General features: G+C 42.5%; 1 protein-coding gene across 6 annotated transcripts in view; it reads left to right on the top strand.

Moving 5' to 3' along the window:
• PCDH17 (protocadherin 17) overlaps positions 1-24,303 on the top strand; it is a 258,864-nt gene that overhangs the window by 73,056 nt on the left and 161,505 nt on the right. For 4 of the 6 annotated variants that reach the window (XM_073663939.1, XM_073663942.1, XM_073663937.1 and 1 more), the window contains 2 exons: positions 6,094-6,152; positions 6,250-6,422. In XM_073663939.1, coding sequence (XP_073520040.1) covers positions 6,094-6,152; positions 6,250-6,422 — 232 coding nt within the window. The remainder of the gene's footprint in view (positions 1-6,093; positions 6,153-6,249; positions 6,423-24,303) is intronic. The other 2 variants (XM_073663941.1, XM_073663940.1) reach the window with 1 other exon arrangement.

The following is a 24,303-nucleotide window of genomic DNA, read 5'->3' on the forward strand; positions in this document are numbered from 1 at the left end:
GGAAGATGGGAAAAAAATTCCAAGTGCGGTGAAATTGCAAAAAAAGTGCAATTCCACAGTTTTTTGTTAAATTTTTTTTTGTACCATGTTCTCTAAATGCTAAAATCTGAATGCTAAAACTGACCTGCCATTATGATTCTCCACTACAAGTTCACAGATAACAAACATGTATAGGTGTGTAGGTTATTTTTTATTTAAGTGATGAAAAAAAAATCCAAAGTTTGTTAAAAAAATAAATAAAAATGGCACCATTTTCCGAGGACTGTAACGTCTCCACTTTTCAGGATCTGGGGCCGGGTCATGGCTTATTTTTTGTATGCCGAGCTGACATTTTTATTGATACTAATTTGCAGTAGATCCGATATTTTGATCGCCTATGATTGCATTTTATTGCAATGTTGCGGCAACCAAAAAAACGTAATTCTGGCGTTTTGATTTTTTTCTTGTGACGCTGTTTACCGATCGGATTAATTATTTTTATATTTTGATAGATCGGGTGTTTCTGAACGTGGCAATACCAAATATGTGATATTTTTTATACAGTAGTTTTATTTTGAACTTTTATTTTTTTTATATTTTTAAACATTTTTTATTTTCATTTTTACATGCTTAAATTGTCTCCATAGGAGACTTGAAGCTGCGATCTTCTGATCACTTGTGCAACACATAGCAGGGCTTCATCTGCTATGAACGCTGGCCACTGGGAGGCGCTCATAGCAGATCTGCTATTATAATCACAGAGGTCTCCTTCTGACCGTGAGTTATTATGCCAACCCATCAGCGGCCCACGATCATGTGACAGCATGGTGGCTCAGTGATTAGCACTGCAGCTTTGCAGCTCTGGGGTCCTGGGTTAAAATCCCACCAAGGAGTGCAAGGAGTTTGTATGTTCTCCCCGTGTTTGCGTGGGTTTCCCCCAGGTTCTCCGGTTTCCTGCCACAATCCAAAGACATACTGATAGGGAAATTAGATTGTGAGCCCCAATGGGGACAGTGCCGATAATGTCTGTAAAGAGCTGTGGAATTAATGGCGCTATATAAGTGAGTAAAATAAAGTAAATTAAATGTTCCTGTGCTGAGATAATCCTATAAATGTGCCCCTGCTGTGTACTGTGTAATGACTGTGTCTGACCGTGCAGGGACATGGTCTGATCATACCACATCTCCTGGGCAGGGGATGACACAAAAGACTATACAGACATTGCAGTAGGGGATCACAAATGATTCTTTCTTTGAAGTAAAACATTGTTTAATAACAGGCAGCGAAATGTTTTCCCTCCAAAAAACAATCAGCTGTGATCCCGTGCTGTAATGTCTGTATACTCTTTTGCTTCCTCCCCTGCCCAGGAGGTATGGTATGATCAGACCATGTCCCTGCACGGTCTGACACAGTCATTACACAGTACACAGCAGGGACACATTTATAAGATTATCTCAGCACAGGAACATTTTATTTAAACACATCCAATTGTGGAAATTATTATTATTCCAAGATCTATTGATTAAAATGTACTTTCGTTCGTGGGAAAACCCCTTTAAGTAAGTGCTTCCTATTTATACATTTTGTGTTTATTTTGTGTTTATAAATTTCACTGAGATATATACTATAGACATTAGGAAGCACACCTTCTAACATACAATTGTTAATATGAATTTAATATATTATAGGTATTGGAAAGCATACTTAATAATCTACTAGTTTTACTATTTTATGCATATGAGGCCATCCTTTGAGTTATTCTGCTTTTTAATGTTATTAATTCTGTTCATATAATTGATTTACTATAAGGCTATGTGCCCACGATGCAGAAATGCTGCATATTTTTTCCGCTTCTCCCTGTCAGGAAAAACACATGTGGATTTCACATGCGTTTTTCTCGCCAGGTAGAAGCGTTTGTCAAGCGTTTTTGCATGCATTTCCGCATGCGGGTTATCAATCGCTTTTCCAAGCGATTTTAGCATCACTTGGAAAAGTGCTTGACAACTTGGTCACACTATATAAATCCATGCAACCGGCATGGATTTATATAGTGTGACCAAGTTAGTTAAAAAAAAGAATAAAAATGGTAAAAAATAAAAAAAAACAACATTATACTTACCTTCCAATGACCCCTGGTCTCCTTCTCCGGTCTCCCCGGCAGCTCTCGATGGTCTGAAAGGACCTGCCATGACGTCATTTAGTCATGTGACAGGTCACGTGACCGCCGACGTCAGCGGTCTTGTGACCTGTCACAAGACTAAATGACGTCATGGCCGGTACTTTTAGACCATCGCAAGCCACCGGGGAGCCAGGACACCCCATACAGGAGACCGGGGGCCATCAGAAGGAGAGTATAATGTTTTTTTTTATTTTAAATTCTTAGGTGCCATCCGCACATTGAATCGCTTAATATCCGCATGTGCACATGTAGTCATAGTAACATAGTAACATAGTTTTTAAGGTTGAAGGAAGACTAAGTCCATCTAGTTCAACCCATAGCCTAACTTGTTGATCCAGAGGAAGACAAAAAAAAAACATGTGGCAAACACTAAGCTCCACATTGGGGAAAAAAATTCCTTCCCGACTCCATACGACAATCAGACTAGTTCCCTGGATCAACGCCCTATCAAGGAATCTAGTATTTATAACCTGTAATATTATACTTTTCAAGAAAGGCATCCATGCCCTTCTTAAATTTTAACAGTGAATCACTCATTACAACATCATGCGGCAGAGAGTTCCATAGTCTCACTGCTCTTACAGTAAAGAATCCCCGTCTGTGATTATGTTTAAACCTTCTTTCCTCCAGGCGTAGAAGATGCCCCCTTGTCCCCGTCTCAGGCCTCAGAGTAAAAAGATCAGTAGAAAGGTCTTTGTACTGTCCCCTCATATACTTGTACATAGTAATAAGATCACCCCTAAGCCTTCTTTTTTCCACCGTAAATAACCCCAAGTGTAATAACCTGTCTTGGTATTGCAGACCCCCCAGTCCTCTTATAACCTTGGTCGCTCTTCTCTGCACCCGCTCTAGTTCAGCTATGTCTTTCTTATACACCGGAGACCAAAACTGTACACAGTATTCTAAGTGTGGTCGCACTAATGACTTGTATAGAGGTAGAATTATGTTCTCCTCATGAGCATCTATGCCTCTTTTAATGCATCCCAATATTTTATTTGCCTTTGCAGCAGCAGCCTGACACTGGCCACTAAACGTGAGCTTGTCGTCCACCAATACACCCAGGTATTTTTCAGTTACAGTTTTGCCCAGTGTTTTACAATAAAGCATATAATTATACATTTTATTTCCTCTGCCCAAGTGCATTACCTTACATTTATCCCCATTAAAGCTCATTTGCCATTTATCAGCCCAAGCTTCTAGTTTACATAGATCCTCCTGTAATATAAAATTGTCCTCCTCTGTATTGATTACCCTGCAGAGTTTAGTGTCATCTGCAAATATTGAAATATTACTCTGTATGCCCCCTACAAGGTCATTAATAAATATGTTAAAAAGAAGGGGGCCCAATACTGACCCCTGTGGTACCCCACTGTTAACTGAGACCCAGTCTGAGTGTTTTCCAATAATAACCACCCTTTGTTTCCTATCACTGAGCCAATTCTTAACCCACATACATATATTTTCCCCTATCCCCATTGTTCTCATTTTATGTATCAACCTTTTGTGTGGAACCGTATCAAAAGCTTTTGAAAAGTCCATATACACAACATCCACTGCATTTCCTTGGTCCAGTCCAGAACTTGCCTCCTCATAAAAACTGATCAGATTAGTTTGACAGGAACGGTCCCTCGTAAACCCATGTTGATATTGGGTCATGAGGTTATTCTTCTTCAGATACTCTACTATAGCATATCTTAGGAAACCCTCCAGGCTTTTACCCACAGTAGAGGTTAAGCTTACCGGCCTATAATTTCCAAGTTCAGTTTTGTCCCCTTTTTGAATATTGGCACCACATTTGCTATACGCCAGTCCTGTGGTACAGATCCTGTTATTATGGAATCTTTAAAGATTAAAAATAATGGTCTATCTATGACGTTACTTAATTCCTGCAGTACTCGCGGGTGTATCCCATCCGGGCCCGGGGATTTGTCAACTTTAGTGATTTTTAGACGCCGCCGTACTTCCTACTGGGTTAAGCAAGTGACATTTACTGGAGAATTTTTGTTATCACTAATCATGTTTTCTGTCATGCGATTTTCTTGTGTAAATACGGTTGAAAAAAAATCATTTAGCATATTGGCTTTTTCCTCATCCTCATCCACCATTTCACCCAGACTATTTTTAAGGGGGCCACCACTATCATTTTTTAGTTTTTTACTATTTATGTAGTTAAAGAATATTTTGGGGTTATTTTTACTTTCTCTGGCAATGATTCTCTCTGCCTCAATCTTTGCTGCCTTGATTTGGTTTTTACATAATTTATTTAATTTTCTATGTTTATTTAATGCCTCATCACTACCTACTTGCTTTAGTTCTCTAAATGCTTTCTTTTTGTCACTTATTGCACCCCTTACAGCTCTATTGAGCCATAGTGGTTTCCTCCTATTTCTAGCATGTTTATTCCCATAGGGTATATATTGTACTCAGGTCCTATTCAGGATGTTAATAAATGTTAATAAATAGTCATGCGGATATTAAGCAATTCAATGCAAGTCAATGGCGGCAATTACGCTGCGTGTCCACAAAATTAATGGACATGCTGCGTATTTTTCCGCAATGATAATCCACAGCGGAAACTTCCGCAGCATGTGCATGGCACATGCGGATTATCATTGGGGACCATGGGGCACGTATTACCAAGCGTTTTGTAAGCGTTTTTGCAGCGGAAATTCTGCGGCAAAAACGCTTGAAAAACGCATAGTGGGCACGTAGCCTAATAAAGGATTTTTTTATATGGGATATTAGTGAACCACTGAGTTGTTTTTTGTTGGTATATTTCTCTGTTTGGGTGTGGTTGGACCAGGGGGCACATGATGCCTAGTCCACCAGTGATAATATGCTGATAAAACACTGATTTTATTGAAACACTCAGCCTAGTAAGTGACATGTCATTAGAATCAAGGTCTCTGCCCCTACATCATGCTATTCTCAAATTAAATTGCAAAAACCTGCTGACAGATTCAATCTAATCAGACCGAAACAGCCGTATACAAGTTGATATAAATGTCTCTATAATTTTAGGCTTTGTCTGTGTCATCCAAGTAATTTGAAATTGATTGTTAAAGTCTAACTAAACTTATTAACATTTTTTTATATAATTAACTCCTTAAATCTCTGTTGTTTGGTAGGAATCTGAATCCTGAGACCCCTACTGATTGCTCAAACCACAGGTCACAAGCACTTAGCTAATTTGTGAGTGTGAGCAGAATGGTTTACGGACCCGTAGACTTTCTATCGAACCGGTAGACATCTTAGTGCGTTCATGCATAAGCTAAGTGCTTCTTTCTGTTTGGTTTCAGCAATCAGTGTACGTCTCAGAATATGGACCCTAGTAATAAAAATGGCTTTTCAGGGGTTATAATACACAGTGTTAAAAGACTTTATAGATGTACTTTCACTTTTTTACCGCTGCAATGTGCAGAACTTCTCTTAACCACAACCTCTGATCCATACCAGATTCCCAGGTCCACCATGTACTGTGTCCACCATATACTGTATTCTGTATACTAGCTATCCTCCTTGACAAGACCACCCTTCTAGAATCTATTTTCTAATGCAATGTTGTGTAGTCATTTCACAGTGGTTTCACTGCACCTACGTATGCAATCCTATGCTAAAATTGAACAATAAATGATTTATTTTTGTTCCCTCAAATCAGCACTATAGCCAACTAATAAAAAATACATAGACAAACCCGGTCCTGCTCGCCGTATATAACAATAGCACAGTTTTCATACCTATTTTAGGAGCTCGTTTCTGCGATTGATTAATTTTGTTCTCCACTGTGCTCAATTTTGCTCCAGAATTTAATTAAAATGTAAAAAAATACACTATTTTCCTTTTTTTTATAAATGATATGCCAGAACCCCCCTGTTGCTGAATATCATGTTTGTATATGTGTATACTTATATATTTATGTTCTCTTCTCTCCGCAGACAGACAATTTTCCTGCAGAGTCCAATTACATGGGAAGCAGACAGCAATTTGTTCAAAGGTAAAATAATTGAAAATCATGCTCAATAATTCACCTTTTTGGGCAGATTTCTCATTGGCAGACACTTACATTTACTTATTTCTTTATAATAAATCAGTAGTTCAACCTTCAAAGACCCAGAAAGAGCAAGCCTAAGGGACAGTGGTCATGGAGACAGTGATCAAGCTGACAGTGATCAAGACACTAACAAAGGTTCCTGCTGTGACATGTCTGTAAGAGAAGCCCTTAAGATGAAAACCACTTCAGCTAAATGCCAACCACTAGAGCAGGGTGAGTAACCACGCCATTATCATGTTAAGTAAGGGGTTAAATATCACACTGTGTCGTGTTTCCGCCATGCCACAACAGACAGAGTAACCTCATCACCTTAATATGAACTAAGAGGTTGAGAAATACATTTTACAGCATATCTTATTTCAGCTAAGTGGCATCTGCTGGAATAAGGTCTAGAACTAGTCGTATATTTACCATCATAGATATAGATCTATATATATCTATGTAGATATATATATGTACAGTATGTGTAGCGTAAACATGCAATATAAATGTTATAATACAGGGGTTGCCCACCTAGGAGGACCATTTTTATGAATTAAATTTATGTATTTGGGGCTAAATATCATTTTTTGCAATTGGGCTTCACTAAAAGGAACATATAAAGGGGATTTAACTTGCTTTATCAGACTCTTAATACAATTTTTAATAATGGCTGCAGTATAACGGTTATTGCAGTGTATCAAAAAATAATGTTTAATCCCGGCGCTCATGTACCCGGTATAGTCCGGGAGCACTGTCTCTCATCCCTGGAGTTTGCTGGTATCATGCTCAGAGCAGAGTAATTGATAATGAGCGGGAGGAGGAGAAAAGGGACTTATTATAATAATTATTACACTTATTATATTGACCAATCCTTTATTCACATACCAATACTTTATTGAAAATTGATGAGACAGCCTTGCTTAAAGGGAACTTGCCTCCAGGTTTTTGCTACTTCATCTGAGAGCAGCCTGATATAGGCAAAGAGAAGTTGAATCCAACAATGTATCACTTAGTTTAATGGGTGCAGCCGTTCTGACACAATTAGAGTTTTTCGATTTAGCAATTCCACAAAGCTAAGGAAGTTACCCCTGCCCACACCAGGTATGTAAATACAATGTCTATAGACAGTGAGCTGCCTATTACAGGAGGGGGCATGTCAGACTATCAGACCAGTGCTGCTGTGTCCCAGCAATGATAAGCTACTGGTGCTAAAACAATCATTGCTAGCAAACAAAACCACAGAGCTTGAGAAGAGAGGCATTGCTGAAATCTGTGTTTTAACCTCTACCTCATGCTGTCTTCAGATTATATAGCAAAAACCTGCTGACCGATTCTCTTTAAAAGTCACTCCATATTGTGTGTGTGTGATATTGAAACCAATAACAGGTAACACACAACTATTCAAGGTAGGGTCTATCCACAACTTAAAAGGGTATTCTCAAGTTGTTTATTGAGTAGCTCATAGCTCTGCCGTTTTCTGGCTTCCTTCTTGCTTGAGGAAGCAGGTGCTTCTACTTGAGTAACAGTTTTGTTGAGTAGCCTCATCCTGCCACAACATATTAATGGTCTGTCAGAGCTTACACTGTTATCTTTATATTTACATGTAGAGTTAACATGGCATTTGAACAAGCACACAGCTCATGAAAGTGAGAGCCGTGCTTAGGAGAGCTGCTGGTCAACCTGTTGATGCTGAAATAGGGAAAGGGGATTGTGATTATGCAAGATTATTAAGAGCCATATAAGGAACTTAGAGGAAGGGGGAGTGTGGTGATGTGAGCTGTTAACTACTGTACAGAATGTACAGAAATCAGTGGGCTAGAGAGAGTTAACTGGTATGTTAGGAGTTAACCCCTCTCCCGGAATGTAACCTCTGTACATACTCTGTCAGTTTCTGGTGGCCAAGCTCGTTGGAAACTTTCTGTTCACTACTCATGATGAAATCTCTCATTGCAGGAGAATTAAAGCAGATAGAAGAAGCAAGTCAATTGCCAACTTATTTTTATACTGTTTAACTAAAGTAATATAATAACATGAGAATACCCATTTAAACTATATTGAGCCTAAATTATATGCTTTCCTAATTAAAAAATAGTCCTGGACACTGACCCTAATACGAGAGTGGCATTGGTGGTGAGACTCATTGTTAGCTTTGCCTTGAGTATCTCTCGGTTAATCTGCCAAACATACTCAAAAATATGTCATAATGTCCTGTACTTGGTGTGTCAGACATGATAATGATACATATATGACATAGATAAGCATATCCTTCACACAATGGTAATGTGAGTTAGTTATGTGATCAAAGTACATGCATAAATTTAACTGGTTCCTGTAGAGGTGTATTAACCCCTTCCCGACCCGTGTCACACCGTTTGTGACATGGAAAACAGTTCGTTCCCGACCCATGTCACAGCGTCTGTGACATGGAGGGAAATAGCCCCTGCAGCGCCTGCGAGCGGGGTCGCTCAGGTGTCACAGTTGCTACTGCAACTGGACATCCTGAAGTCGACCCCCCCGGGGGGTGGATTAACCCCCCCGTGCCTGGGACCCCTCCGATTGGCTGTTTCATTTTCACTTTTAATGAAACTGCCAATCGGTATGAATTAAATATTCCACCAATGAAAATTGGTGTAATATTTAAATCTGGGCATGGCCTGATGCTTACAGCATCAGCCATTGGCTGGGGGGAGTGTCACCTCTGCCCCCCCCCTCCCCCCAGATCTGATTGGGGGGCTAGCGTCACATGGATACTAGCCCCAATCAGATGTGGAGGGAGTTTTTAATGATGGCCGCAACTGCCCGTCCATGGATCGGGTGCCGGCCGTTGTGGACCCTCTGCTGCTGCCCCCTGTGGACCCTCCGCTGCTGCCCCCCCGTGGACCCTCTGCAGCTGCCCCCCCGTGGATCGCCTGCTGCCGCCGCTGATCGCCTGCTGCCGCCGCTGATCTGCATCAGGTAGTATTGCCCCCGCTCCCCCCCGACCCCCCCTCCACTCCACCCTGCCCCCCCTCCACCCCCGACCCCCCCTCCACTTTCATACCTGCACCCCGACCTCCGCTCCCTCTGCTCCCTCTCCCACGTCTTCATCCACCGGCTGCTGCTCTCCTTCTGACAGCCGGTGGACTGTGATCACAACAGCAGCAGGCTCAGTGTAAATGCCCTGCTCCTGTGATCAAACCCACCATCCCCCAGTCCCAGTGATATCACCCCCCACCTCCCAATAATCAGCCCTCCCCCCAGTGTTCACCCCCCCTGTCCCCAGTGTTCACCCCCCCTGTCCCCAGTGTTCACCCCCCCTGTCCCCAGTGTTCACCCCCCCTGTCCCCAATGTTCACCCCCACCTGTCTCCAGTGTTCACTCCCCATCCCCAGTGTGCACCCCCCCATCCCAGTGATCAGCCCCCCCCGCAAACCCAGTGATCACCCCCCTGCTGCTGGCCCCTGCTCCCCTTTCTGCCCCAGTAATCACTCCCCTTGCTGCTGCCGGCTCCTGCCCCAGTGATCACCCCCCTTGCTGCTGCCGGCTCTTGCCCCAGTGATCACCCCCCTTGCTGCTGCCGGCTCCTGCCCCAGTGATCACCCCCCTTGCTGCTGCTGCTGGCTCCTCCATCTCTTCAGCCCCCCCCTACGCCTGACAGCCCCCTACGCCTGACAGCCCCCTACGCCTGACAGCCCCCTACGCCTGACAGCCCCCACACGTGACTGCAGAAGGTTACACCAAGCACACACACACGTACACACAGACTATAATAAAGTTTCGATTTTTTTTTTTTTTTTTTAAATTTTTTCTTACACACGCACACAGCAGACAAAATGTCCCGCCCGTCCCACTCATCCCAGTCTAGGGCGTACTCAGCTTAATAGGCTATGTCAGGTTGGTGTGTGTGTTGTAGTGTGTGTGTGTGTGTGTGTGTGGTGTATACACTACAATATACCACACCGCACACCAACCTGACATACACTACACAATGGTGTCCACTAACAAATTGGAACCATGTTGTGTTTGGAGAGTCCCTGTGTGCCCAAACATTGGAGCTCCCCAACAAGTGACCCCATTTTGGAAACTAGACCCCCCAAGGCACCTATCTAAATGCATAGTGAGCACTTGAAACCCCCAGGTGCTTCACAAATTGATTCATAAAAATGAAAAAGTGGAAAAAAAAACACTTTTTTATTTTTACGGATTAATTTGTGAAGGACCTGGGGGTTCCAAGTGCTCACTATGCATCTAGATAGGTGCCTTGGGGGGTCTAGTTTCCAAAATGGGGTCACTTGTGGGGGAGCTCCAATGTTTGGCCACATAGCGGCTCTCCAAATGCAACATGGTGTCTTCTAACAATTTGAGCCGACAATTTGTTAGCGGACACCATGTTGCTTTTGGAGAGCCGCTGTGTGCCCAAACATTGGAGCTCCCCCACAAGTGACCCCATTTTGGAAACTAGACCCCCCAAGGCACCTATCTAGATGCATAGTGAGCACTTGGAACCCCCAGGTGCTTCACAAATTGATTCATAAAAATGAAAAAGTGGAAAAAAAACCACTTTTTTATTTTTACGGATTAATTTGTGAAGGACCTGGGGGATCCAAGTGCTCACTATGCATCTAGATAGGTGCCTTGGGGGGTCTAGTTTCCAAAATGGGGTCAATTGTGGGGGAGCTCCAATGTTTGGCCACACAGCGGCTCTCCAAACGCGACATGGTGTCCGCTAACAAATTGAATGGAAAATCGGCTCAAATTGTTAGCGGACACCATGTTGCGTTTGGAGAGCCCCTAATGTGCCTAAACAGTGGAGCTCCCCCACAAGTGACCCCATTTTGGAAACTAGACCCCCCAAGGCACCTATCTAGATGCATAGTGAGCACTTGGAACCCCCAGGTGCTTCACAAAATGATCTGTGAAAACAAAAAAGTACTTTTTTTTTCACAAAAATTTTCTTTTAGCCTAAATTTTTTAATTTTCACATGGGTAACAGGATAAAATGCATCCTAAAATGTATTGGTCAATTTCTCCTGAGTACACTGATACCTCATATGTGGTAATAAACCACTGTTTGGGCACATGGCAGGGCTCAGAAGAGAAGGAGCGCAATTTGACTTTTGGAGCTAATTTTCCATTCAAAAAGTAAAATGGCGCTCCTTCCCTTCTGAGCCCTGCCGTGTGCCCAAACAGTGGTTTATGACCACATATGAGGTATCAGTGTACTAAGGAGAAATTGACCAACAAATTTTAGGGTGCATTTTATCCTGTTACCCATGTGAAAATTAAAAAATTTAGGCTAAAAGAAAATTTTTGTTAGAAAAATAAAAATGTTCATTTTTTTCTTCCATGTGGCTTTAGTTCCTGTGATGCACCTGAAGGGTTAATAATCTTCTTGAATGTAATTTTGAGTAGCTTGAGGGGTGCAGTTTTTGGAATGGTGTCACTTTTGGGTGTTTTCTGTCATAAAGACCCCTCAAAGGGACTTCAAATGTGATGTGGTCACTAAAAAAATGGTTTTGTAAATTTTGCTGGAAAAAAGATAAATTGCTGATGAACTTTGAACCCTTCAAACTTCCTACCAACATTTTTTTTTTTTCCAAAATGTGCTGATGTAAAGTAGACATGTGGGAAATGTTATTTATTAACTATTTTATGTCACATCACTCTCTGGTTTAGTAGAAAAAAAATTCAAAATTTGAAAATTGCTAAATTTTCAAATTTTTTCCCATATTTTTGATTTTTTCACAAATAAACGCAAATATTATCGACCTAAATTTAATACAAACATGAAGCCCAATATGTCACGAAAAAACAGTCTCAGAATCGCTAGGATCCGTTGAAGTGTTCCAGAGTTTTTACTTCGTAAAGGGACACTGGTCAGAATTTACAAAAATGCCAAGGTCTTTAGGGTCAAAATAGGCTGGGTCCTGAAGGGGTTAAATTCCAAATGCTGCTCACTTATTAATGGGAATCTATCAGGTCAGTTTTGTGTAGTATACTAGTAGTATCCTGAAATAGGACTTGGGCAGCCCTTTCAGGATATGTATCCTTTATTGTTCTACGTAGCCCCGTTGTGTTCCTGTAAGTCAAGCGTATGTAAAAGGAAAATGAATATTTAACCCTTCCCCTGTCTATTATCCAACCCACCACTCTGCTGGTGTCACTGGTTCTGTCAGATTGCTGTATACCCAAGGATTGCATCACAATCCTCGGACTGGCCATCTGCTCTCCTGACCTGAGAGTGACAGCTGCATAGAAATACATGCTGTCGCTCTCAGGTCAGAAGAGCAGATGGTCAGTCCAAGGATTGCGATGTGATCATCGGGCGAATAACTTAGCAGTCTGAATCAGTGATGTCATCCTGGAGTGGTGGGTGGAATTTAGGGGCGGGTGAAGGGGTGAATATTCATTTTTCATTTACATGTGCTCCTACTAGCGAAGCGTATGTAAATGCCAAATTAATATTCACCCTTTTCCCCGCTTATAATCCCGTCCACCCCTTCATGTCACTGATTGGGTGCAGCAGATTGCTGTGTTACTTGCCCGAGGATCGCATCACAATCCTCGGACTGGCCGTCTGCTCTCCTGACATGAGCGTGACAGCATGTATTTCTATGCAGCTTTCACTCTTAGGTCAGTAGAGCAGATGGCCCGTCCGAGGATTGTGATGTGATTCTCTGACATACGGCAGTCTGACTAAATCAGTGATGCCAGCGCAGGAGGGGTGGGTGGGATTATGAGTTGGGGAAGGGGTGAATATTCATTTTCCTTACATGCGCTTGTCTTGCTGGCACAAGACATTAAATTTGTCCAAGGCTTACAGCAACACAACCGGGCCACGTACAGAAAAATAAGTTACATGAGCTAAAAGGGCTGCCCAAGCCCTATTTCAGGATACTATTAGTATACTACACAAAAAGCACCTAATGGATTCCCTTTACATTACCTACCTCCGCATTGGTTAGGGACAATTTTTTTTAATTATGGCAAAGTTTCTCTTTCTGGCAAATGTCAAGTCAGCATAAGGAGACTTATAAGCCATGCAATGCTCTTCTGGAAATTTATATATGCAATTAGCCTCTTTAGAGAGAAAGAGTACTGGAACTGTAGTGATACCTATTGGAATTAGCAAACCTAAATGGCAATATTGACCCTTTAATGGCCCTGCCGTATGACTTAAGATTAGAAGACAAACCAGAAACTTCATTTGAAGACACAATTCGGGGTATTTTACCATCCATTGGTGCAAAGCAGGAGAGCTGATTTGGCTGGGTGAGAGGCTTTTGAGAGGTGCTGTAAGGGGTAACTTTTGGAGAGCACCAAGTCAGGATAAGGAGACTTATAAATAATGCACTTCTGAATTTGAAAATGCAAATAGTGTCTTCAGAGTGGAAGAGGACAGGTACTTTAGTGCCACATATTAGAATTAGCAGACCGAAAATTCAATATCAAACCTTTAACGGCCTTGCCACATAATTTAGAATAAGAAACTGAATCAGAAACTCAATTGCAGACACATGTTTCAGTATGTTCCCCTCATAAGTGCAAAGCAGGAGAGCTAATTTGACTAGGTGAGAGGCTTCTTCCTCTCTGAAGAAGCAATTTGCATCTTTAAATTCCCAGAGCAGGATTAAATATTATTTTTACACATACTACAATAACTGTTGTTATAAAAGCATTATTAAAAACATTAGTAGGAGCCTGATAAAGCGCTCCTGATACTTTAGTGGGGTAAATCCCATTTCAGGTCACCTTGAATATGTTTATTGCTTGCTGCAATAAACAATAAAATTGATGGTTGGGATGAAAAGCCATCAGTGAGCTTGTTCTGATAGTCTGATTGGTGAGTTTCTGACTTTTTTTTCATCTATTTCTAAGCCTCTTTTTTTAGCCCCAATTACATTAATTTAAATTAAAATAATGAGGCTAACGGTGGACAAACCTTCTAATGTATTTTTTGAAAAATTCATCTACAACCTATACTTTTCATGATATTACCCGATAAAACCTGAATATTTGTGGGAAACAAATGACTAAACACATTCTGAAAAGGTTTAGTTAAAGGGAATCTGTCAGGTAATTCATGCTGCCCAATCCACAAGCAGCATGAATCACAGACTGGCTGCATGATTGCAGCCTGGTATAATTCTCTCTGAAATGGTCTGTCACATCAGAGAAAATATAATCTGAAGATCCGGCCACAGGAAGAGATCAGACTAGTGTGTCCCATCCCAGCTGGCTCTTCACAGTGCCACTGCAGTTGATCGACAGGTCTCTCCCTCGTTGATCCAGCGTTTCAGAGAAAAAAAAATCCAATCACGCAGGCTGGCTGCCATTCATGCTGTCCGCACTTTGGGCAAAATAAATCGCATGCCAGGTTCCCTTTAAACAGTATCATCAACATACATGGTCCTTACACTTGTTCCATGAACCTTGATGCTTGCTCCATGAACCAGAAATACTATTCATTGCTGGTGCCCAATACAATTGTCAAGCCTAGTGTCAGGTGGATGCAATGTCACTGCAGTCTATCAAGAGTTACTAACACCAAAATCTATGCACCACATGACTCTAATGAAAGCTCGAAGACCATGTTACTGGTATTTCCCATCATATTTATGGCTAACAGAGCATCTAATGGGTGTTAGGGCCTCCAGATGATGTCAGGGTTAGGCATGTTCAATTACGGTAACTATTTTATCCTTTTTTTCCGTGGGAGACGAGCCTCTCCCAGAAGTATCTCAAAGTGGCAAACTCTATTTCTCCTTTGAAAATACAAAGCTGAGCATCTATGGACATGGAGGAGCTTGGAGAGATAGCTGTCGGCTAATAGAGCTTTCAATTGACATCAATAACCTTAAAGTTATTCAGTAAAAGGAACCAATGCAATATATTCCCACCATAAGCCAGTCATGACGTGATGAGCATTGAGTCTCCTTTCAACTTCTTTATGAAAAAGAGATCAGATAAAGTAAAGCAAATACTTGCTTTGGTTCCTAGATATAATCTATCCATAGTATCAGCTATAAATAAAGGGTTGTTTTTTCAATGCTTTCCTATGAGGCTCTTGCGTGGTCTTCGCATAATATTTTCTTGCTGATGTTTGATTTAGCTTGTAATGTTTCATAAATAGTCTACACCTCATTTCTCCAGCAGATAACATTGCTCAATATCTTCAAATGTGAATTGGAGCTGTAGTCCCCTAGTGAAAGTCATGAATTGAAAAAAATTCTAATGTAGCAAAATCAATACCCATGAAAACATTTGGTCATGATTGCTCCTCCAGAGTATTCAGTAGCCCAAGGACGGCTTCTAGATATGTATAAACCCCGAGTTATTATACGTACATGGTTCTCTTTCTGACACATTTTCCTTTTACATCTGATAGGAACTCATAAAAAGAAAACCCTGCAAGCCCAATGTATTATGTACAAAGTCTTGTTCTCTGTGTGAGCTGCATCCCTTTCATCTGCCAGAGAATAAATAGCACTTCTGTTTCTTCTGTGCCTTTTAATAATATACTTTACATAAATGTCATCTTTATAAATAGCTTTGTATTAAAAATCATGCTAGCGATCTATGTAGAGTCTGAGATAAGTAATTCATAATACAGTACAGTAGGTTGTGCAGTATCAGATCGAGGGTCCCTATTGTAAGCAGTAATTTGTCAGGTAGAGAATGGTCTCAAAACTCAGTGGTCTCACAGCTAGACAGTGATCTCAAGACTCAGTGGTCTCAGTAAAGGAGCTGACATCAGTGTGACAGTTCATACATGAACCTTTATACATGTAAGTCACTTACCATAAGTTACATCTAAAGAGGAACACTGTTATAGTTTTTATGTCCGCCAACTGTTATAGTTGTCAAATCCGCCATACAACTAAACATACGTGGAGGATTTCTCATGGATTTTAGAGGACTTGTCACCAGGTCATAAGTGGCCACTTTTTGCTCTTATTTTATTACTTCTGCTCCTCTGAGTATTCTATTTTTTTTTTCTCTTTTTTTAAAAACTGCCATACGGTTCCAAAGATATGGTCCTTTTTATTTGGTACTTGTTTTACGATCTTTAGTAATGGGGCAGTGCTTACAGAGTAATAGTGCGTAGCAGCTGAAGATCAACCCTCCCTGCAGAGAATTCTGTAAGCAGCACCCCCTTAGTTAAGAACATAGACATTAGCACTATATAAAAAAAAACATACGTATCTCTGGAACTATGTGGCGGGTTTAATAAGAGAGAAAACAGAATACTCAAGGGAGCAGCGGAAATAGTCTTAATGAAGGTTGTGCTGAAGTAAGATGCGCCAAATGAATTAAGATGTGTGTTTCTCTTATTGAATTTGGCTTATCTTTCAACTCGTGTGCACCACCACCAAAGAAGTACATCAGTCAAGGGTTGGCGTACGTTTCTGTTGTAATTTTATTCCTCTTCCATGGTGTAAATTATGATGACTTTTGTAGGGTGCGCGTCTTGACTACACCCGGCATCACTTGCACGGCACCCACTTTTCAGAAAGTTGGAGATGACCTGTCCTGGTGCAAAAATGCCACAAGTCCCTACATTTTGTGCAATTTTGAGTTGCGAAACATTTTGTGACATTTCAAGAAGTTTTACAACAGAAATCTGATGAAAAATGCTTTATACATTGCTACCTTAGTTTTTTCTGCCCACTTACATGTATTGTACTAACTGCTAAATATCTTGTGTGGAATCTGGAACTCAAAGCCCCATAATATTCACCATATCTAAAATCACTCTTAAAGGAGTATTTCCATCAACAAGTTATGGTATAAATATGTAGATGTGAATCAAACCAATGAGACCTGCATCTACCTGAAAGGTGCCCTGATCTTCTCTGCATTTCATGAAGAGGTGGTCAGAAGTTCTACACAAATGAATTCTCACCATGTCTTGGCTGAGAGCGGTGCACGTCAGGGTCCCCTTCTCAAGATACATGCACGTCCCATTGGAGCAGAGATGTCATAAATGTACAAGATGGGAATACCATTTTAGCTGCGGAGTAATGATGCAACTACTGGCTGCTCTACTCTGTAGTTACTCAAAAGCAAAAACTCAAAAATGCCCCCCCTTCCCTCAACATCAAATAATGCCAAATAAACAGCACCACAAGTGTCCATGTCTTTTATCTGGTATTGCCGCCCTGCTCATTCCATTTTCCTAAACAGCGCTGGATGCAGTGCCACATACCCAGCTTATAGACTGGCGTGGCTGTGTTTTTAGAAGAATACAGTCAGGTTATTCCTGAGTTACCCCTTTAATAGTAAGCCTAGGTTTATGTGAGTCGGAGTGACTTCCGATAATCTTACAATAATTCTTACCAACAAATTGCAGTGAAACCTGTAAAACACAAAAAAATCTACAAAAATGCACTGTACATAATACACCTCTAAGCTGCTGCAGAACCTAATAATGATAACGGCAAAAGTGATCAATTTATCTGCTCTACTTAGGTCTCCTTGGAATCTGGATCCAATGAATTTATTTAGATGGGATCCACGGATGATAATAAGTTCTAACTGGTGTTCAAGTAGTAGCGTAGTTATTAGTTGGTTAAATAGTTATCTGGCATTTTAAGGGAAAAATGTAAAAAAAAATCACACTTTTACTGGCTATGGTTAAGAGCCCATGGTGGTTCGAAATGCTGCTTGTTTTGCATTTTTAAATGTTGTTCTCTCCTTCCTCTCTTCTGATCTGATAATGATGGATTTTAATTCTTATTTTGAAATAAAGGTGTGATTTTTCCTGGGAATGCTGGATAACTATTTAATTAAGAAACAAATCGTATAAATTTCAGATGCTGGTCAAACTCATAATTCCTCCTCAGCTACTGCACAAACCCATAATTCACTGCTCAGCTGCTGCACAACCTCATAAACCACGCCTTTGCTACTGCAGACCTCATAATACAAACTTCAGAGGCTGCAAAATCTGATGACACACCTCAGCTGCTGTAGAACCTCATAGTACAGACTTCAGCTGCTGCAGAGCCTCATAATACACACCTCATCTGCTAACATCACATTAAATTACTAGAATCGCAAAACTAGAATTTCATTCCAAACTAATGTCCAGGCTGCATGCTATACAGAAATCCATGGTAGCTCTATTATTCACACATTTCAAGTTACTTTTCTAGGGAAACTTTACCCTAAGAAGGTTGGGGTTCCCCAAAACAGCTTGGAATATACTTCTGAGCTACTTATAGATTTTTATTAAGCATGTAACCTATACTGAAATAAAAAAGACAAGCCGCATCTGGGTGAATATACAATTAATTAAATATCTTATAATTGATATAATTTACATAAAGGAACAATTTGTATGTGTTGTCCACACTTTATTTGTGCCTGATAAATTGTACTCTATGGGCCCCTGTACAAATTTTGGCCCAGGTCCCCCCAGCAAGTTGGTCAGATTTATTGGCCCCAATAATAATCTGCTATGTCCTGGCCCCTATCCTATAATGATCTCCCCCAATCCTGGCTGCCTTCCTTTAAAAATGTCCTCGGTCCAGGGCCCCTTTGTGTAATAGTTTTTTTCCCATCCTGGCTCCCTTCCTTTAATAATGTCCTCGTTCCAGGGCACCTTTGTGTAATAGTTTTTTCCCCATCCTCAAACACATTTAAACATAAAAAAACATTATTTGTATCTGTCCTTGCTCCTGCGGGGATCAGTGCCCTCTTCATCCTCCATAGCTGGTGAAGAGGGGCGGCTTGCACATGACAGTGACACCATGCGATGCGTGTGATGGGCACGCCAACGTCATCTGCTGGCCTCTGATAGGTCAGTGACCAATATAGCTATTGCGGCACAGGGAGCTGGTGAATCTCTGTGCTATGATACATTTCAGCTGAATGTGCATCCAGGGGTGCTGGTGTCGGTGGGCTCCTGACTAGAGATGAGCGGTGTTCGACTAGAACTGTTCGCCAATCTCAAATTCGAGCTGTTTTGGGCGGTGTTCGAGTTGTTCGACGAACCCGAACGATTTGCAAAAAATTCGGCTGTTCGAGGTTATGTTCGATAACTGTTCGTGCACCAAAAGCGTGTCCTGCATGTCTGGCGCTATTTAGAGCACCAATCATGCAGGGATTGCCTGCCACTCACTGTAATGCCACAGCCATGGTGGTTGTGGCATTACAGTGATTGCCCAAATCGATGCGAACAGTGCCAACAGTGAAACATGAAAAGCCGGCAATTCAGCAGCGGCATACACCGGTACCCGACAATTTAGAACCGAAAGAATAGAGCTTCACACATAGATTAGATAGATATAAACATGTCAGCCACATATATACGAAGTACAGTGAAAGTGCTGCTTACTGTACTTGTCATTTAGCGTAAAGGATTTATCAAAAAAAATAATAGTGTTTTCATGCACCGTCTCTTTAAAAAAGCCGGCCGGCAATTCAGCAGCGGTACCCGACAATTTAGAATAGAAAGAATAGAGAATCACACATAGATTAGATAGATAGAAACATGTCAGTCACATATATATGAAGTACAGTGACAGTGCTGCTTACTGTACTTGTCATTTAGCGTAAAGGATTTATCAAAAAAAATAATAGTGTTTTCATGCACCGTCTCTTTAAAAAAGCCGGCCGGCAATTCAGCAGCGGTACCCGACAATTTATAACAGACAGAATAGAGCTTCACACATAGATTAGATAGATAGAAACATGTCAGTCACATATATATGAAGTACAGTGATAGTGTTGGTTACTGTACTTGTCATTTAGTATTAAAATAAAGGATTTATTATTAAAAAAATTGGCGTGGGGTTCCCCTTAATTTTAGGCTCTAGCGGAGGTTAAGCAGACGGCTGGGGCAGATGTTTGAAGCCTGGGAAGGGGGTAATACCCATGGAGCTTCCCAGGCTACTAATATCAGCCCCCAGCTGAATACATAGCCTTTACTAGCTATTAAAATGGGGGACCCCCCAAAAAAAATGACGTGGGGTCCCCCCTAATTTAATAGCTAGCAAAGGCTAGGCAGACAGCTGGGGGCTGATATTAATAGCCCAGGAAGGGAGCCATGAATATTGGCCCCCTCCCAGGCTAGAAACACCAGCCGTCAGCCGCCCCAGAAATGGCGCATTCATAGGATGCGCCAATTCTGGCACTTAGCCTCGCTCTTCCACGCTGCCCTGGTGCGGTGGCAGGGGGTAATAGGGTTGGGGTTGATGTCAGCTTATAATGCCAGCTGACATCAAGCCCAGGTTAGTAATGGAGAGGCGTCTATAAGACACCCCCATTACTAACCCCATAGTCAAAGTTAAAAAAAACACAAACACCCAGAATAAAATCCTTTAATTGAAATAAAGACACAATCCTTTATTGTTCTAAATTAAACCATACTTACCGTCACGCCCATTCCAGCTGAAGCCAACGATCTCCTGCAATAAAAGAAAAATAATAAAGCAACCTCATCCTTACCTTTCCATGGTTCCCACGACAGCTTCAGCTCTGCTACATCGAGATGACAGGCTGGACCGCAGCAGAACGCTGCCATCCAGCCTCTCATCCCGCAGACACTGAGAAGCGCAGGCTTGCTTGCGCTGCTCAGCGTCTCTCTGTGACGACATCCAGATGAGCCGAGTTCATGTCCAATGAACTCGGCTCACCTCATGCACGTCACTGACAGCGTGGGAAAATTCTCACGCTGAAGCGGTGAGTGCAGGAGAATTCTCCCACGCTGTCAGTGACGTGCATAAGGTGAGCTCATGTCCAATGAACTCAGCTCACCTCCTGCACGTCACTGACAGCGTGGGAGAATTCTCCTGCACTCAGCGCTTCAGCGTGAGAATTCTCCCACGCTGAAGCGCTGAGTGCAGGAGAATTTTCCCACGCTGTCAGTGACGTGCATAAGGTGAGCTCATGTCCAATGAACTCAGCTCACCTCCTGCACGTCACTGACAGCGTGGGAGAATTCTCCTGCACTCAGCGCTTCAGTGTGAGAATTCTCCCACGCTGAAGCGCTGAGTGCAGGAGAATTTTCCCACGCTGTCAGTGACGTGCATGAGGTGAGCCGAGTTCATTGGACAATAACTCGGCTCATCTGGATGCCCTCACAGAGAGACACTGTGGAGCGCAAGCAAGCCTGCGCTTCTCAGTGTCTGCGGGATGACAGGCTGGATGGCAGCGTTCTGCTGCGGTCCAACCTGTCATCTCGATGTAGCAGAGCTGAAGCTGTCATGGGAACCATGGAAAGGTAAGGATGATGTTGCTTTATTATTTTTCTTTTATTTCAGGAGATCGTTGGCTTCAGCTGGAATGGGCGTGATGGTAAGTATGGTTTAATTTAGAACAATAAAGAATTGTGTGTTTATTTCAATTAAAGGACTTTTTTCTGGGTGTTGTGTTTTTTTTAAATACTTTACTAGAAATTCATGGTGGTCATGTCTAATATTGGCGTGACCCCATGAATTTCGGGCTTAGGGCCAGCTGATAATGCCAAGCTGGCCCTAACCCCTTTATTACCCAGTGAGCCACCGCATCAGGGCCCTGGATGAGTTGGGTACAGCGCCAGAAGATGGCGCTTCTATGAACGCGCCATTTTCCGGGGTGGCTGCGGACTGCAATTTGCAGCGGGGGTGGCCCAGAAAGCTTGGGCCTCCCTGCGCTGCGGATTCCAGCCCCCAGCTGCCTAGTTGTACCTGGCTGGACACAAAAACAGGGCGAAGCCCCACGTCAATTTTCTTTGAATTATTTCATGAAATAATTAAGAAAAAAAGGGCTTCCCTATATTGTTGTGTCCGGCCAGGTACAAATAGGCAGCTGGTGGTTGGGGGCAGCCCGTTCCTGCCTGCTGTACCTGGCTGGACACAAATATAGTGCGAAGCCCCACGTCAATTTTTTTTAAATTATTTCATGAATTTCCTGAAATAATTTAAAAAAATTGAAGTGGGGCTTCGCACTATATTAGTGTCCAGCCAGGTACAGCAGGCAGGAACGGGCTGCCCCCATCCACCAGCTGCCTATTTGTACCTGGCCGGACACAACAATATAGGGAAGCCCTTTTTTTCTTAATTATTTCATGAATTTCATGAAATAATTAAAAAAAATTGAAGTGGGGCTTCGCACTATATTTGTGTCCAGCCAGGTACAGCAGGCAGGAACGGGCTGCCCCCAACCACCAGCTGCCTATTTGTACCTGGCCGGACACAACAATATAGGGAAGGCCTTTTTTTCTTAATTATTTCATGAATTTCATGAAATAATTAAAAAAAAAGTACGTGGGGCTTCGCCCTATTTTTGTGTCCAGCCAGGTACAACTAGGCAGCTGGGGGCTGGAATCTGCAGCGCAGGGAGGCCCAAGCTTTCTGGGCCCCCCCCCGCTACAAATTGCAGTCCGCAGCCACCCCGGAAAATGGCGCGTTCATAGAAGCGCCATCTTCTGGCGCTGTACCCAACTCATCCAGGGCCCTGGTGCGGTGGCTCACTGGGTAATAAAGGGGTTAGGGCCAGCTTGGTATTATCAGCTGGCCCCAAGCCCAAAATTCATGGGGTCATGCCAGTATTAGACATGACCGCCATGAATTTCTAGTAAAGTATTTAAAAAAAACACAACACCCAGAATAAAGTCCTTTAATTGAAATAAAGACACAATTCTTTATTGTTCTAAATTAAACCATACTTACCATCACACCCATTCCAGCTGAAGCCAACGATCTCCTGCAATAAAAGAAAAATAATAAACCAACCTCATCCTTACCTTTCCATGGTTCCCACGACAGCTTCAGCTCTGCTACATCGAGATGACTGGCTGGACCGCAGCAGAACGCTGCCATCCAGTCTGTCATCCCGCAGACACTGAGAAGCGCAGGCATGCTTGCGCTCCTCACTGTCTCGCTGTGACGGCATCCAGATGAGCCGAGGTCATGTCCAATGAACTCGGCTCACCTCATGCACGTCACTGACAGCGTGGGAAAATTCTCACGCTGAAGTGCTGAGTGCAGGAGAATTCTCCCACGCTGTCAGTGATGTGCATGAGGTGAGCTCATGCCCAATGAACTCAGCTCACCTCCTGCACGTCACTGACAGCGTGGGAAAATTCTCCTGCACTCAGCGCTTCAGCGTGGGAGAATTCTCCTGCACTCACCGCTTCAGCGTGAGAATTTTCCCACGCTGTCAGTGACGTGCATGAGGTGAGCCGATTTCATTGGACATGAACTCGGCTCATCTGGATGTCGTCACAGAGAGACGCTGAGCAGCGCAAGCAAGCCTGCGCTTCTCAGTGTCTGCGGGATGAGAGGCTGGATGGCAGCGTTCTGCTGCGGTCCAGCCTGTCATCTCGATGTAGCAGAGCTGAAGCTGTCGTGGGAACCATGGAAAGGTAAGGATGAGGTTGCTTTATTATTTTTCTTTTATTGCAGGAGATCGTTGGCTTCAGCTGGAATGGGCGTGATGGTAAGTATGGTTTAATTTAGAACAATAAAGGATTGTGTCTTTATTTCAATTAAAGGACTTTATTCTGGGTGTTTGTGTTTTTTTTAACTTTGACTATGGGGTTAGTAATGGGGGTGTCTTATAGACGCCTCTCCATTACTAACCTGGGCTTGATGTCAGCTGACATTATAAGCTGACATCAACCCCAACCCTATTACCCCCTGCCACCGCACCAGGGCAGCGTGGAAGAGCGAGGCTAAGTGCCAGAATTGGCGCATCCTATGAATGCGCCATTTCTGGGGCGGCTGACGGCTGGTGTTTCTAGCCTGGGAGGGGGCCAATATTCATGGCTCCCTTCCTGGGCTATTAATATCAGCCCCCAGCTGTCTGCCTAGCCTTTGCTAGCTATTAAATTAGGGGGGACCCCACGTCATTTTTTTTGGGGGGTCCCCCATTTTAATAGCTAGTAAAGGCTATGTATTCAGCTGGGGGCTGATATTAGTAGCCTGGGAAGCTCCGTGGGTATTACCCCCTTCCCAGGCTTCAAACATCTGCCCCAGCCGTCTGCTTAACCTCCGCTAGAGCCTAAAATTAAGGGGAACCCCACGCCAATTTTTTTAATAATAAATCCTTTATTTTAATACTAAATGACAAGTACAGTAACCAACACTATCACTGTACTTCATATATATGTGACTGACATGTTTCTATCTATCTAATCTATGTG

The sequence above is a fragment of the Phyllobates terribilis genome, unplaced genomic scaffold (assembly GCF_046119375.1).
Source record: "Phyllobates terribilis strain yellow unplaced genomic scaffold, ASM4611937v1 Scaffold_2__4_contigs__length_985480577, whole genome shotgun sequence".
Lineage (NCBI taxonomy): Eukaryota > Metazoa > Chordata > Amphibia > Anura > Dendrobatidae > Phyllobates > Phyllobates terribilis.